The following is a 16466-nucleotide window of genomic DNA, read 5'->3' as shown; positions in this document are numbered from 1 at the left end:
ATGTGTTGGATTGGACCGATTTGGAGGTAGATGAGGATGCCTCGTATGAGGAGAGACCAGTTCGGGTCTTGGATAGGCGGGATCAGGTCCTGCGTGGCAAGACCATTCCTTTGGTGAAAGTCTTGTGGAAACATCACGGAGTGGAGGAAGCCACTTGGGAACGTGAGTTAGGAGTCCGTGAGAAATATCCGGACTTGTTTATTGATATGTAATTTTGTATTTGAATTTTACATTTTGTTGAACTTAAGAACTTTTATATATGTCTTAAGTTGTGAAACATTGAAAATGTTTTGGTTATTGGAAGTATGTTTTGGAACTTGCCTCATATGGAAGTTGAAAGTGACATTATATGTGTTAAATATATTGTTGAAATTGGAAGGATAGTGCATAATGTTGATGCATGTTGAAAATACATATGTTGTTTACATATTGTGATATGTCTCTTGTTAAAGGGATGGGATGACCGGTAATGGGTCGAATTGTTGAATGTTCAAGTGTAACATTGATTAAAAGGGAGAAAAACTTGTTTTGAAAACTTGTGCTTAATTTCGGGGACGAAATTCTTTAAGGGGGGGAGGTTATAGCGATCCCGGGTTTACCCTTGTTGTATAGTGATCCGGACATGTGTCCGTGGATGTTGGTAGTTGTTTATTATCTTGTTTACATCCTTTCTTACTTTGTATTTGAGTTATAGGATGTGTTGAGCGGGTTTGTTACAGGCTGGTTGAGTTTAGAAACCAAAACTAGTTGCCCAGATTTTTGGCCTGTACGCTCGAGCGGAGGTGTTGGCGCTCGAGCGTAGATTACATCCTTCCAGTATCTTGTTGTGCAGTGTTGTGAGCTCGAGCGTAGGGTTGGGAGCTCGAGCGGAGGCCTGGTTCTGCAAAAGTGCTGGGCGAGTGCATTCTGCGCTCGAGCGGGAGGTTGGCCGCTCGAGCGGAAGTCTGTGAGTGGCCGCTCGAGCGGGGTGTTTTAAGCTCGAGCGGAAGACTGGGTTTAAGTCCCGAAATTGTGACTTTTCAAATCACTTTTTGCTTTCTCTTCTCTCTCTTACTTTTCCAAAATCACCATTGTTGAGCCTCTCACTCTAGATACTACCTTCTCTCTAGGTTTTGATCTAGTAGGAGTGATTTACTCACCTTTGGCCTTTACAAAAAAGTTGTTGATCGTCGAGGGCTTCATTTTAATCTGAAAATCTCGGGTTTTGGAACACGTTGAGTTTTGTCTTCTTCTCCCTTGGAGCTCCGAATTTGAGGTAGGGATAACCTACTCCTCTCTATGGGTTTTGTCTTTAAATTTTGGTATTTTGAGATGTTGGGCTTGGTTTGGTAATTTTGTGAAAGTTTGGGGCTTTTGTGTAATTTTACAAAAGTTGGGGTTTTATTCATAATAAACCTAGATGCATGTTTGGCATAGAAAAAAAATGGAATGATTGTTGAATCATTGATGAAAATGGGACCTAAGGGTTGAAATGGTAATTATGGAAAATGGCCTAATTACATTGTTTAATTAATTGGGATAATTAATTGATGAGAAATGAGGAAATGAAATGTTGATTGAATATCCATTTGTGCATTTATTTTCTGTTTTAGAAATAACTGCTTGGGGCTATCGGTGGAGGATAGTCGAGATTGTTGTAGACAATGTATGTTGATTAGGCAAACTGAAACTAATCAATGGAATGTGTTATGAAACTTGACAGTTGCTAGAATACATTAATTGTTTGTATTGTGTGATTGTATATAGAACCAATGTGTTTATATATGTTTTGTGTAGAGGAGGAGATAGGGGATGTACTCCGCGGTTTAGGGGAAGATAGGGGATGGACCTCTAAACCGGATAGGTTGGAGGAGATAGGGGATGTACTCCGTAGACAGAGCTCATATGCTTGTCTAGAGAAGTGAAGATAGAGCTCATATGCTTATCTTTGTGAAGTGAAGTGTGGATACAGCTTGTATGCTTATCTGTGGATATTGTTGATATACATATCTGTTGTGAAGTGTGGATACAGCTTGTATGCTTATCTGTGGATATTGTTGATATACATATCTGTTGTGAAGTGTGGATACAGCTTGTATGCTTATCTGTGGATATTGTTGATATACATATCTGTTGTAGAGTGTGGATACAGCTTGTATGCTTATCTGTGGATATTGTTGATATACATATCTGTTGAGATTGTGGATATAGCTTTTATGCTTATCTGAATGTGAGATATAGTTTTTATACATATCTGTGGAAATGATGATAGAGCTAGCATGCTTATCTGTTGAAAAAGGGAAAATGAAAAGTAATTGGGACTTGTAAGTCGTTGACATAAATATGTAATTTATGTGATTGAATCAGTGTTGACCAACTATCAATTGCTAATGTTTTAGTCATTGTCCATGGTTGGTTTAGTGTATTTCTACTGGGCTGTGGCTCACCCTATATGGGAATATCATTTTCAGGTACAGGAAGCATGCCACCTCCAAGGACATAGCTGGGAGGCTAGTGGCGGGCATAGTTTTGCTGTTGTACTTTTGATGTATTACATGTAATTTCAAGCCAAGGGCTTAATGTGTAAACGAGTTAGAACTCTTTGTTGTAACCAAGTGTTAACTTGGAAAGCTGTAAGCCCGTAGGGCATTTTGTTATGAGATTAACATGTAATACTTATGTAATGGAATTCTATGAATGATAGAAGGTGGTTAGTTTATCTATCAATGCATGTCTTATCTGATGGGTTTATTGTTATTTTTTTGAGGGCGTTACACAAGTGGTCACTCAAGCGAAGATGAGGGGTTCCCAATATCTGACTTTGCAGGCAGACATACTAAAAGGTCTCATTCACGGCTCGAGTGGTAAAAAGACTGCTTGAGTGGTCTGCGCGAATTCAGCAACTTAAAATTCACTTTTTAGATTATTTCCTTTACTTTTCCTTTTCTTTCTTCTTTTCTGTCTCTCAAATTCCAAAAACCCTAGATTTCTCTCTCCATATATCTCTCATTTCACTAAGATTCAAGTCTAAATCCCTTACAAGAAGTGAAGTCTACATAAAGATCTTACTTCCTACCGATTGGATTTTGATTCCACAAAGGATTCTTCCTAAAGCCTAGCTTTCTTACTCTTTTCTTGAGGTAAGGTTACTTTTAACTTAGTATCTCTTTATTTTGAAAATGATTATGTGGTATTGTTGTGACCATGATATTTTATTTTGATGATTCAGCAAAAGTTGAGTTTTATGTTTAACAAAAAGGGATTCTACCCAACTTTTATCAAGGTTTCAAATAAACTCTTATGGATTATGAGTATTGATGTTGGGAACTACTACATTTATGAAAAGGGGATAAAGCCCCAAATCTATTAAAAACCCTAGTTTTGATTTTGATGAAAGATAATGTTTAGATGGAATTGACTTTCAAATCATGAAATTTAATAGACATTAGACATAAATAAGTGGATAACTAGATTTTAGAGTACATTATTAAGGTAAGTTAATTTGGGATTTGTGGATTTGGAAATTGCTAATCCATGTATTGTATATTATGTATTTATGAATCCTTGATTACTTGGAAGGTGATAAAAAAGGGGGAGGTAAATAGTATATAAGCCCGAGTAAGGAATTGGTCTTTTTGAGAATGATGTATTGTGTTGGTACTGACGTCGGGAGTTTAGGTGCCCAAATGCCTTATCTTGAGCATATCGTCAAACGAATATAGGAAAATATTTTTGGGTGTCCAGTGGTTCTATCGTACAAAAATCGGCAAAAGTGAAAAAACGGATGGTTTTGGGTGCCTAACACCCATCGTATTAATAGCCGACAAATGTGGGGATAATTTTGGTTATAAATCTATGTACATGTAATATGGGGCTCCTAGGAGGGATTCATGGCATATTTACCATCCCGGTATTGAGAAAGGTTTTCGAGCAGAACAAAGATGTATTTTTTTCTTATCCTAATTATTTTTTAACATAAATTTTAAATTGTGTTTTGGGTTATGATAATTCCATGTGGATATTCAAGTAATTAAATACTCTATTAAATGTATCTCCACTAGGCATATAGCTCATCTCTATCTAACATTTTCAGGAATTGGTGATGTGTCACCACCTCAATGAGAAGAAGTAGACTCTTTTGTTTTGATTGGAGCATCGAGGCTCATGGATGTTTAATGTGAAAGCTCCGAGCTTATTTGTTTAGGATCGTGAGTCCATTTTTGTTGTAGTAAGGCCATGCCTTGAACTTTTGTGTAAGCCATTAAGGCATCTTATTTGTATCCTCTAACTTGTTGAACTATGTTATATGAAAGTGAATTTAATATATTGAACATGGAATTGTAAATGGAGACCTCAGTTCAATATAAGAAAGAGATAATGTTATTATGATAATGATAAAAATTCAGTTCAACTATGTTTTAATTAATGTTTTACCTTAAATTATTCAGCAGCGTTACAGCACATAACAAATATATCAGACTTAACAGATATACAGAACGACCTGGGGTCCATCATTCACATTTGACCTTATTCAATTTCACTTACAGATATCTTATTGTTCAAACAGATAGAAAGCTCATTCATATTCACGAAATCATAAGTTTAAAAAAGCTTACCACAATGGAACATTTAGAAAATAGATTATACGAAAATATCTTTACTAAGATATTACTCACAACAATTAGATTGATTGTCCCTCCTATATGGATCAACCTACACATAACACATGAATATATATACATTCAAACACATAGCTAAATCAAATCATTCTTTTCTATTCAATTCCTGTAAGTCCATTTCTAACTTATTAAGTCATTCATGAAGCTTAATTCATGCTTGAATGCTTGGAGAGACATGAGAACGGAAATATGGACAGATGCAACTTTTCGAAATATGTTGGAATATGGCTATTCGCATGAGCGGATATTTGGTCGCTCGAGTGGTCTGTATGGTCTACAAAAGTACTGGATGGTCTCAAAGTAGGCTCGAGCGAAGACTTAATCGCTCGAGTAGACTGCATGAAATAAATGAGTTTGCTCGAGCTAACTATCGAATGATCTGCAAAACTCTGCAAAACTATTAGATGCCCGCATTGTGAGCTTGAGCGAAGACTTCATCGCTCGAGCAATGAGGTCGAATTTTGGGTTTCAACACTTCAAGAAAAATGCTCCAAACGCAAATTCAAAGGCAAAGATCATGCATAGCTTGCTTTAAAGCATGAAAACACTCCAATAAACATAAATACTTGACTATTTGAAAAGCCTTTACTCAGAACTTCATGAATTTACCAAAATTGAAACTCAAAACTTCATGCATGTAGAAATTGTTTTCAAATTCTTCTTCCTTGACTTTCCAAACATGAAATTAAACTTCAAAACTTTGTGAATCAAAGATGCATGTGTAATTCAACTTCCAAATTCAACATACATAACAAAATTCAAGCTCAAAATGATGAAACACTACATAATCATGTATATGCATGTATGATTAACTCAATATTCATCATCTTGAAGCTATTTTCTTGTGTTTAATCTTAAATTCTCCATGAATTCCTTAGCTAGGTGACTTAATAACATGAATTAGGGATCAAACTCTTACCTAGAGTCATGAATTTGTTGATTTCTTGCAAAATCTTGGTCTTCTCCTTTCAATTCTACAAAATCAAGCATCTCTCTCTCTCTAAGTTCTTCTCCAGCACAAATGATACAGTGAGTTCACCTTCTTCTTAAGGCTCATATATATATATATATATATATGTTGATTAGCTTAATACACTTAATTAAGTTTAGGCTAATTAATCAAGGTTTAAAATTAATAAAACTAATTTTAATTTTACTAAACTGAATAAAATTTTAATTAGCTCTCCAAAAGGCTCTAAATATTAAATTAAACTAATTAAGTTAGTCAATTTCGATTTATGAACTCATCTTGGCTTTTAATTTCAAATTCAAGACAGAATTTGTAATAGATAAGTTACAAAACTAACAAATGCATACAAATTAGACACAAAACACACAACTATAATTCAAATCTCACATAAATTAAATAAATGTAATAATTATAAGAAATTGAGAGAGATTGAGAGAGCAAATATTAGCTCTGTGTGTTTGATGTATATTGCAACCAAATGGAACCTCCATTATATAGGAGATGATTTACAAGACAAAATGATGAACAAAGGAAATATACAAATGAAAGCAAAAGAAAAAGAAGGTGTAAAGAAGGTGTCTAGCTGTGCAACAACTATCTGCTAGACTAGCAACAACTAGCAACAACTATCTACAGATCAATAGTATTAAATTATAGGTATAGTTATAGGCATAGTATTAACATATTAACATTATTAACAGCCCCCCTCAAACTCAAGGAGGACAAACATCAACCAACTTGAGTTTGGAGACAAGGTCAACGAAGCGGCCAGGAGAATGAGCTTTGGTGAAGATATCAGCAGGTTGATCAACAGAAGAGATCGGATGGAGATGGACAGTACCATGAGTAACATGTTGCCGAATAAAATGGCAGTCAATCTCAATGTGCTTGGTGCGATCATGAAAAACATCATTGTGAGCAATTTGAAGAGCACTGTGATTGTCACAAAAGAGGGCAGTAGCGCCAGAGGGAGTAACACCCATGTCAGCAAGAAGCCAACGAAGCCAGAGAAGCTCCTGAGTAGTATCAGCAAGGGCACGGTATTCGGCTTCGGTACTAGAACGAGCAGTAAGAGATTGTTTCTTACTGCGCCAAGAAATAAGAGAATCACCCAGAAAAAAGCAAAACCCAGTAGTAGAGCGGCGGTCAGTAGGATCGCCAGCCCAATCAGCATCAAAGAAAGCACGAAGCTGAAGAGAGGAGCGGGCGGAATAATGAAGACCATGAAACATGGTGCCTTTGAGATAGCGAATGATACGAATTAATGCAGCATAATGTGTGGTACGAGGAGCTGACATAAACTGGCTGACAATATGGACGGCATAGGCAATATCAGGACGAGTAACAGTGAGATAGACAAGACTGCCAACCAGCTGACGATATAGAGTAGCATCAGAGAGAAGAGTGCCATCAAGAGGTGTAAGACGACTCTGAGGTTCCAGGGGAGTTGAGGCAGTCTTGCAATCGGTAAGACCAGCACGGGTGAGAAGATCAGATGTGTACTTAGCCTGAGAGAGAAAAGAACCCGTGGAATCATGGAAGATTTCAAGACCCAAGAAATAGCTGAGAGGACCAAGGTCTTTCATCTCGAAATGATGGCTAAGAAATTGTTTAAGATGAAGAATACCATTGACATCACCACCGGTGATAATCATATCATCCACATAAAGAAGAAGCAAGGTGGTCCCTTGAGCAGTTTTGCGGATAAAAAGTGCAGTATCATAAGAGCTGGAGGTGAAACCACAGTCATGAATAGTAGAGCTGAACTTGGCAAACCAAGCGCGGGGAGCTTGTTTGAGACCATATAAAGCACGTTGAAGTTTGCAGACTTTATGAGGTGGATAAGTAGACCCATGGGGAGGTTGCATGTAGACCTCCTCAAGAAGAACACCATTAAGAAAGGCATTTTTCACATCCATTTGATAAAGATCCCAGTGTCGGGTAGTAGCAACTGCAATAAGGCTGCGAACAGAGGTGAGACGAGCAACAGGAGCAAAGGTCTCCTCATAGTCAATACCATATTCTTGATTGAAGCCTTTAGAAACAAGGCGAGCTTTATAGCGCTCAATAGAGCCATCAGAACAGGTTTTGATTTTGTATACCCATTTACAGCCAATGGCAGTCTTGCCAGGAGGAAGATCAACAATGTCCCAAGTGTGAGTTTTGTCTAAAGCCTGTAATTCATCAGTCATAGCTTGCTGCCAAAGAGGATTAGAACGAGCCTCCCGATAGGAGGTGGGTTCATAAGTAGAAAAAGCAGTAGAGCCAACAATAAAGTCACGAAGACGAGTAGAAGGTTGGATTACCCGGTGTGGTCGAGCAGGAGGAGGAGGAGCCAGAGGAAGAGACTCAACAGGGGGTGAGGAGTCTGAGGGAGCAAGAGCAGGACCATCAGAGCTGGCAGGTGCTTGAGAAAGACCAGTAGGCAAGGCAGTCTCAAGAGAGTCAGGCATGGGCAGTGGAGGAAGCTCATCAGAAAACAGATCTGCAGAAGGGTTAGTAAAACACAGAGAGGGTGAGGGAACGGATAAACGGAATTGAGAGAGGGAGGAAAACATTGTATGTTCCCAAAAGACCACATGACGAGAGATACGGAGACGCTGGGAGAGAGGATCCCAACAGCGATACCCTTTATGTTCAATACCATACCCCAAGAAGCAACAAAGGCGAGAACGAGGTTCAAGTTTGGTACGTTCATGAGGTTGGAGAAGAACAAAACAGGCAGAGCCAAAAACCCGAAGGGTGTCGTAAGGGGGACGGGTGCCATGTAAACGCTCATATGGAGTGTGATTATGAATGACCGGTGTAGGGATACAATTGATAGTGTAAGCAGCAGTGAGAGCGGCTTCTCCCCAAAAATTTTCTGGACAAGAGGAAGAGAGAAGGAGGGCTCGAGTAGTGTCAAGTAGATGCCGATGTTTTCGTTCAGCACGGCCATTTTGTTGGGACGTACCTGGACAGGAACGATGAGGTTGAGTACCATGACTCCTAAGGAAGGAAAGAAAGTCAAAATCTTTATATTCCATGGCATTGTCGAAGCGAAAAATCTTGATAGTTTTAGAAAATTGGGTTTTAACCATTGCAGCAAAATTGTAATAAATTTGTTTGAGTTCAGAGCGATTTTTCATAAGAAACAACCATGTAAAACGAGAAAAATCATCTATAAAAACAACAAAATAACGTGCGCCTCCCATAGTAGGAGTAGGAGAGGGTCCCCAAATATCAGAATGAATGAGATCAAAGGGCGCAAGAGAAACAGAATTACTTTTATTAAACGACAAAGCAGGTTGTTTTGCAAGTTGACAGGACACACAATTGAAAGCATCAGAACTTACAGTACCCAAATGACCACTAGAAATTAAAGACTTCAAACGACCAACAGAAAGATGGCCCAAACGATAGTGCCAAAGCTGAAAATGAGATAAAGGAGGAGCAGTGGTAGTAGTGGTAGTAGTGGTAGGAGCAGTGATTTGAGAGGAATCCGGAACATGAAGATGGATAACTTCGTAGAGACGTCCTTGCTTACGGCCTATCCCAAGAGTTTGCCTGGTCCGAGGGTCCTGCACCAAACAACCAGTATGGGAAAAGGTAACAGTTAGACCATGCTCACATAATTGACTAATGGAGATAAGATTTAAAGTGAGAGCAGGCATAAGATATACATGGGATAAAGATAAGTGAGAGGTGGAAACAGACCCAACATGACTTACAGACAGAAGAGACCCATCAGCAGTATGGATAGAAGGAACATGAGGAGTCGAAGAGAGAGGAGTAAAAATAGTAGGATCAAAGGTCATGTGATTACAACAAGCGGAGTCAAAGTACCAGGAAGTGTTACCTGCGGTGGTAGACAAAGCAGTAGATGGAGGAGTACCGGAATGCTGCCAAAAATGTTGAAACATGGCTTCAACATCGGTATGAGAGAAGACCGAAGTGGAAGGATCTACAGGAACAGAAGAAGGTGAATCTTCGGAGGCGGCAGCAGCAGTGCGTGGAGCAGGCATGTTTTTAAATGGAGTCCCAGAACGGTGAGAGTTGCTGCGGGAAAAATTCCCGGTGGAAGGACCATGGTGAGAGGCACGGGTAGGATTGCGGAAGCAATCTTGTTGGAGATGACCGGGGCCAGTCTTGTTGCAAAATCGACAAAGACGAACGGGACAATGAACCAGAAGATGAGTCGATGGAAGATTGCGGTTGTGACAATAGTTGCAGGTAGTGGACCGCTGTGGTGAAGGAGAACTCCGAATCTGGGGAGTAGCAAGAACAGAGTCCACAGGGTGTGGATGGAGAGTACCAAACCTGGTTTCCTCGGACAGGAGTTCAGAAACGGCTTGCTCAAGAGTGGGTAAAGGAGTGCGATGTAGGAGAGATGCGCGGACGGGCTCAAAACGAGGAGTGAGAGCCATGAGAAACTGAACCAAGCGTTGTTGGTCACGGTAGGTAGTAAACAAGGCAGCATCCTCAGTATGAGGCCATGGAGGCTCAGAAAGAGCGAGTTGATCCCAAACATAATACAGTTGGGAGAGGAAATCATTAATGGTCTAAGTGCTTTCTTGGCGCATACGGTGAAGATGACTCAGAAGTTGATATTGGTGAGCAAGACCGGTAGTCTGATAGCGTTCTTGCAAAAAATCCCAGATGGCCTTCGCTGGAGAGGAAGCAGACTCAAGTTGGAACCTACCAAACTGAAGGCTGATGGATGTAATAGAAGTATTGCGAAGCCAGGTGATGATCTGATAGTTTTTACTATCCCAATCTTCTAGTCGGTCGATATATTTGGCAGCGGAGTCCGTGGCAGCGGATTCCGTGGTAGCGGATTCCGTGGTTGCTAGGACTGGTTTGCACACATCCCCAGTAATGATACGCCAAAGTTTCTTGCCTTTGAGGAAGCCAGACATGGCTTGTGCCCAAAGGACATAATTAGTCCCGTCAAGAATAACGGAAATAGGGTGATTAGAGGAATCCTGGCGATCCATGAGGAAAAATAGCAAAATGGAGATAGAATCTGAAAAAACCGAGGTTACCAGTGAATTCAGAAGGCCGAAATTAGTGGGAAAAGGAGTAAAATGACCCAAAATATGACCACAGAGGCACAGAAATGAAAGGCAAAGGGCGCGGCGCACGTTAGCAAGAAAGGGCGCGGCGCACGTTAGCAAACAGGCCAGGCAGTGCACGGTAGCAGAGAGGCTGACGTGTGCTGACGTCAGAAACACGCGGCGCACGTTAGCAAGGTAGTGCGCGGCGCACGTTAGCAAAGCAGGCCAGGCAGTGCACGGTAGCAGAGAGGCTGACGTGTGCTGACGTCAGAAACACGCGGCGCACGTTAGCAAGGTAGTGCGCGGTGCACGTTAGCACGGGACAGTGTGGAGGACGCGTGAAGCGCGTGTGAGGCGGAAGGCGGAGGCAGGCGACGCGCCGTCACAAAAGTGGCGCGTGAGAGCGCGTGTAACGTCGGATTAGACTGAAATTGGTGGCGTTGGAATCGTCCAGAGGAGACGAAGGCTCTGGTGTGGTGAAAACTGTATTTCAGAGATGGACGAAAAAAAAGGGATACAGATGAAATGCAATCTGCAGAAAAATTTGTTGGAAGAAGAGGCTAGGCAGAAAACCTGTGCTCTGATACCATATAAGAAATTGAGAGAGATTGAGAGAGCAAATATTAGCTCTGTGTGTTTGATGTATATTGCAACCAAATGGAACCTCCATTATATAGGAGATGATTTACAAGACAAAATGATGAACAAAGGAAATATACAAATGAAAGCAAAAGAAAAAGAAGGTGTAAAGAAGGTGTCTAGCTGTGCAACAACTATCTGCTAGGTTAGCAACAACTATCTACAGATCAATAGTATTAAATTATAGGTATAGTTATAGGCATAGTATTAACATATTAACATTATTAACAATAATGTTAGGTGGTGAGATTATCCTAATTACAATGGTTAGATTTTAAATTTTTTTTCATAATTTCTCTTATATTTTTTATGTTTGACTAGTCAAAATTGCTAGTTATAATTGTGGAGTTAAAACAATCAAAATTAAAATAGCTAATTTGCTATTAGTTTGATAAAGTCAAAATTTGAAGATTATTTACTATTTTAACTAAAAAATAAAAATAATTATTTTCATGGAGATGTTCTAAAATGGCAATGCGTTTATCTAATAACAATAACTCTGTAACTACATGATCTAAAAAATTTTAAAAAAATTTAAAAAAAATGAAATGGTTGATAATTTGTGATGATCTCGGCGGCCTTGTGTGCCTTGTATCGTGGGTAAGGCTTTATGCGTGTCGAAGCTTTGGGGGAATCGAAGCACGTGCGGATTGCCTGAAAAAGCAAAATTGTGATTGGAGCGTGGGGCATGGAGCGGACGTGGTGACGCGCTTTCTTCAGCTTTGAGCCACACACGGGTTTCTAGACGCTATGGGACGCGCACCACCTTGGAAGATTTCGAATGCTTGGATTTGTATAGAGAAATGCTACATATCCAATGACCCCCACAATTACGATGTTCGTTAAAATTATATTAATTTGTATTAATTTATATCGTTTTAATTGTTAATTATAGTTTAAATTTTAAAATTTATAATTTGTCAATCAAATTGTTTCGCTCTATTATAATTAATGTATATATTTTTTAACCTCTATTAAAATATCAATATAAAAATAAGTAAAAAATATTTAAAATATAAAATTTATTACAAATTTATAGTTATATATATAAAACATATTATATAAAATTATTATGTTATATATCTAAAAAATATTATACAAATTAATATTATGTATTATTTAAATATATTATAATTAGTTAGAATATTTTTCAATCTGTCAATCTGCAAAAAAACTGCCCAAAGCGCAATTTGTTAATCAGCTAATCCGCCAATTATCTATTCAATTTGTAATTTTACTCTCAAACCATTCGAACCGCACTGCGCACACCCCTACTCACAACTCCTACACTATTTGTGAGAGAGAGGAAGAAGAAAGAGAGGGAATACATACATACATATATATATACATATATATATATAATAGGTGGTTACTAATCAATTGAAAGTTGTGAGGATCACAAAAATTGAAGGTTTCAAGCATTAATGATTTGTATATATAGTGATGGTATGTAGCCACACTTTTAATTTACAAATTTATTCATAACGGTGATATTATATACACTAATTTGCACACAATATTATAAATGATTTGATAAAGCGTGGCACCTACATTATAAACCTATAATAAATCAAAAACCATTTCTCCTGTATATATAACGCTACAAGCCAAGTGGCATTATGGTATTTTTATTCATGCCAGGTATGGATTAGAGATGACGGATCAGATTTTTTCAAGTTTTATGCATGAATCCTTATTTTTAAACTCAATTTTTAGTGATATAATTTTATATTTTATTACAAACTTGACAAATTTCACTTATTTATCACTATATTTTACTTAGGAGTGTCTGCGGTTTGGTTTGGGACGGTTTGCGATTCGGTTTGGACCCACCCGCATTTATGTAGTTTGGGAAAAAGTCAACCAGCAACTACCCGCAATGCGGTCTGTGGTTTGTACGAATAGTGTTTGCGGATGTGCGAGCGGTTGCGGGCGGTTTGTGGATTTGATTTTTTTTCAAAAAATTATTTTTAAACCTTTTTTGTTTTCCCCATTTTGTTAATATTTCTTTTAGACATTTTTCCTCTCATTTTCTAAAATACTCCAACATTAATAATTAATAAATTAAAACTTATAAAAAAACACAACAAAATCAATTCGTGACCCAAACAAATCATTCAAAATCTACATTCAAAATCTACATTCATCATCAACTTGCATTCATCCTACATTTATCATTCCTAACCCAAATTAAAAAATCCTGCATTAAAAATCCTACATTCATCATTCCCAACTCAAATACCAAAAAAAAAAAAAAAAAAGAAGAAGAAGAAGAAGAAGTAATTCTTCATTAACTTACATTCATCCAAAATGTAAAAAAAAAAAATTTACATTCATCCAAAACCAAAATGCAATTAAAAAAAAAAAATTGTTGTCAAACTTCATTCAATTCAAGCACATGAAATAAAATAAAAGCATTTATAAGATATCAAGCTTCATCATGAATCATGCAATCCAACTTTCAAAAATTCCAATTCCAATTCCATGCATTTGGTTGATGAACCCTGCACAAAAACAAACTGAAAAAATATAAACTTTAATCTTCAATCTTCATAATTCTTTTGAGACAAAAAGTGTAAAAGAATAAAGTAATGAAAGATAAACAAATGTCTATATGTTGCATCTCAATATAGTAAGAAAATGTGTTGAATATATAAAAAAATTACCAATGAGCAAATGGATATTAGAGATCAATTATAGCATCAACATTATAAGTTGAAATTAAAGATGAGCTTGACTCCAAAGTACCTAATTAGGAGTCAACAAGAGAAGATTAATAAAACTTACATTATAAAATAAACAATACAAATAAAAATGAAGATAAATAAATTCTCATATTACCCGAGTCATATTGCTCAAATTCCTCCACATCATCCATCGCATTTCGAAGAGAAATTGGAAGGTTGCTTCGAAGCCAATTTTGAGTACATACAAGAGCTTCAACCATAAAAGGCAAGAGTGAACTACGAAACGGGTCAAGAATACATCCTCCCGTACTAAAAGATGAAACGGTAAATATAGGCATGGCCAACACATCCCTTGCAAGTTATGATAACACCCTATATTTGGTTGCATTCACCTTCCAATAATCCAAAATCTCAAATCTTTGATTCTTTGCAAAATGTTTGACCTCGGATAAATATTGTTCCAATTCCGACTTAGATCCACTAGTGCATCGCCCCTCCAAATAGGAATTAAATTGGGAGTCAGCCAAAGAATAAGGATCATCGTCATCATCATCATCTTCCACCATATTCACAACTTCACTCACACTTGGAAGTTTCTCATTTGAATGATAAAGTGTGACATAATGGCTATACAAACGACTCAAACAACTCTTAACCTTGTCTACCATATCTTTCACCTTCTTATTATCTTCAAGAAATAAATTAGAAAAACAAAACTCAAAGTATGCCATTTTTTTGGTAGGATCAAGAACCGCCGCAACATACAATAACAAATTGATCTTACTTTCATCCCCCCAATACTTGCTAAACTTTTGTTTCATAGTCTTTGCCATTGTGCTCAAAGTATCATCCTCCTTCAACATTAATTGGTTAATTTTGCTTTCAATAACAAACATTTCTTTAGAAAAAGCATTGGAAGTAACAAAGAGATACCCCAAAAATTTCTTAGTTGCAAGATAAAATAATTTTAGAAACCTCAAAAAAAATTCTACATTTTTTCTAATCCAACTCATTCGAACTTCTCCTTATGCCACCATCAACATCCTAGAAATAAGGTTCAAAGTTGGAATTCACAAACTTCAATCGGTTAAAAGTCTTCTCATACTTTTCGGCGGCCTCTAATATCAAATAGGTAGAGTTCCACCTAGTTGGTACATCTAGGCATACAAGAGCTTTTGAATCAAGTTTGAGTGTGGCCGCACACTTCTTAAAAACATCATGCCTATGAGAAGAAGACCTCACATATCTCACCATAAGTCTAATGTTGGCAATAGAATCGTTCATTTGTTTCAACCCATTACTCACAACGAGATTAAGAATATATGCACAACAACGCATATGAATAAACTCATGTTGCAAAATAGTCCCCTTCCAATCTTTGGTTATCGTTTTCAAATATTGAATGGTAAGATTATTAGAACTAACATTATCAACTGTTAAGGTGAATATGTTATCAATGTTCCACTTAATCAAACACGACTCAATTTTTTGACCCAATCTTTCTCCTTTGTGATCCTCAACTTGTTAAAAATTTATGATTCTTTTTTGAAGTTTCCTGTTATCATCAATGAAATGAGCAGTCAAACACATGTAACACAAATTCTAAATAGATGTCCAAGTGTCCGTAGTAAAACAAATTCTACGACCTTTCATGGCCTTCTTTAACTTATTTCTTTCATTCTTGAATATGTTAAGCACTTCTCTAGATATGATTTGACGAGAGGGAATTGGTGTAAATTTGGGTTGCATGACATTACAAAATCTTCTAAACCCAACACCCTCCACAAATCTAAATGGCAACTCATCAGTGACCACCATCTCCGTAAGAGCCCTTTTATAAGTATCAAAATTAAAAATTGTTGCTACAACCTCAACACCCTCTTCATTTTGTTTCAGTTTAAGATTTAATGTTTGTTGACCATCTGTATCCCTGTTTGGATATTCTTTACAATTGGATGTATGGCTCCTCAAATTGCTAGTCCCATGAAGTCTAGAGTCAACCATATACTCTTTCTTGCAATATTTACATACAGCTCTACACTTCCCATCGGTCTCTATAACCTTGTCAAAATGATCCCAAACTGTGGATGGTGCTCTCCCTCCTCCACCCTCACTCTCTCTCTTTTGGGGTCTAGAAGGCTTAGGTTCAAGTTCGGGTTCGGGTTCAACTAAAGGAGGATTCATTTGAGAATTGGAGGATTCCGGAGGTACAAGATTGATTGTGGAAGATTGAACACTATCCTCCATTTAAATTGGATTACAAAAATTACAAATTCAATTTCAATAACATAACAGATTCAATACAACCACGGATTCAATTTTAATTTTAATAACAGATTCAATTCAATACAGATTCAACACAATCATAGATTCAATTTTAATTTTAATAGCAGATTGAATTCTATACAGATTCAATTCCAGTTTCAATAACAGATTCAATTATATACAGATTCAATTCCAATTTCAATAACAGATT

General features: G+C 37.4%; 2 protein-coding genes across 2 annotated transcripts; both read right to left on the bottom strand.

The window, feature by feature from the left end:
* Positions 1 to 13741: 13741 nt before the first annotated feature.
* On the bottom strand, positions 13742 to 14886 carry LOC145819665 (zinc finger BED domain-containing protein RICESLEEPER 3-like). The gene is made up of 2 exons (XM_082913583.1): positions 14383 to 14886; positions 13742 to 13807 (listed from the first exon to the last, which is right to left on the bottom strand). The coding sequence occupies exons 1-2, from the start codon at positions 14884 to 14886 to the stop codon at positions 13742 to 13744; spliced, it is 570 nt and encodes a 189-aa protein (XP_082769709.1).
* A 148-nt stretch (positions 14887 to 15034) lies between these two features.
* On the bottom strand, positions 15035 to 16237 carry LOC145819659 (zinc finger BED domain-containing protein RICESLEEPER 2-like). The gene is made up of 2 exons (XM_082913579.1): positions 15637 to 16237; positions 15035 to 15423 (listed from the first exon to the last, which is right to left on the bottom strand). The coding sequence occupies exons 1-2, from the start codon at positions 16235 to 16237 to the stop codon at positions 15035 to 15037; spliced, it is 990 nt and encodes a 329-aa protein (XP_082769705.1).
* Between the last annotated feature and the right edge of the window lie 229 nt (positions 16238 to 16466).

The sequence above is a fragment of the Camellia sinensis genome, chromosome 1 (genome assembly GCF_055761805.1).
Source record: "Camellia sinensis isolate YWXY chromosome 1, ASM5576180v1, whole genome shotgun sequence".
NCBI classification, from domain to species: domain Eukaryota; kingdom Viridiplantae; phylum Streptophyta; class Magnoliopsida; order Ericales; family Theaceae; genus Camellia; species Camellia sinensis.
The sequence above is the reverse complement of the archived record's forward strand: the minus strand, read 5'-3'. Positions and strand labels throughout refer to the sequence as shown.

What these genes read in the sequence shown, in the direction of transcription:
- LOC145819665 (XM_082913583.1), bottom strand. Translation starts at nt 14,886, where the DNA reads ATGTTTGTTATTGAAAGCAAAATTAACCAATTAATGTTGAAGGAGGAT. An exon ending in AGATTTTGGATTATTGGAAG is followed by an intron (nt 13,808 to 14,382) that starts GTGAATGCAACC and finishes GTTTTTGTGCAG; the next exon opens with GGTTCATCAACCAAATGCAT.
- LOC145819659 (XM_082913579.1), bottom strand. Translation starts at nt 16,237, where the DNA reads ATGGAGGATAGTGTTCAATCTTCCACAATCAATCTTGTACCTCCGGAA. An exon ending in GTTAAAGAAGGCCATGAAAG is followed by an intron (nt 15,424 to 15,636) that starts GTCGTAGAATTT and finishes TCACCTTAACAG; the next exon opens with TTGATAATGTTAGTTCTAAT.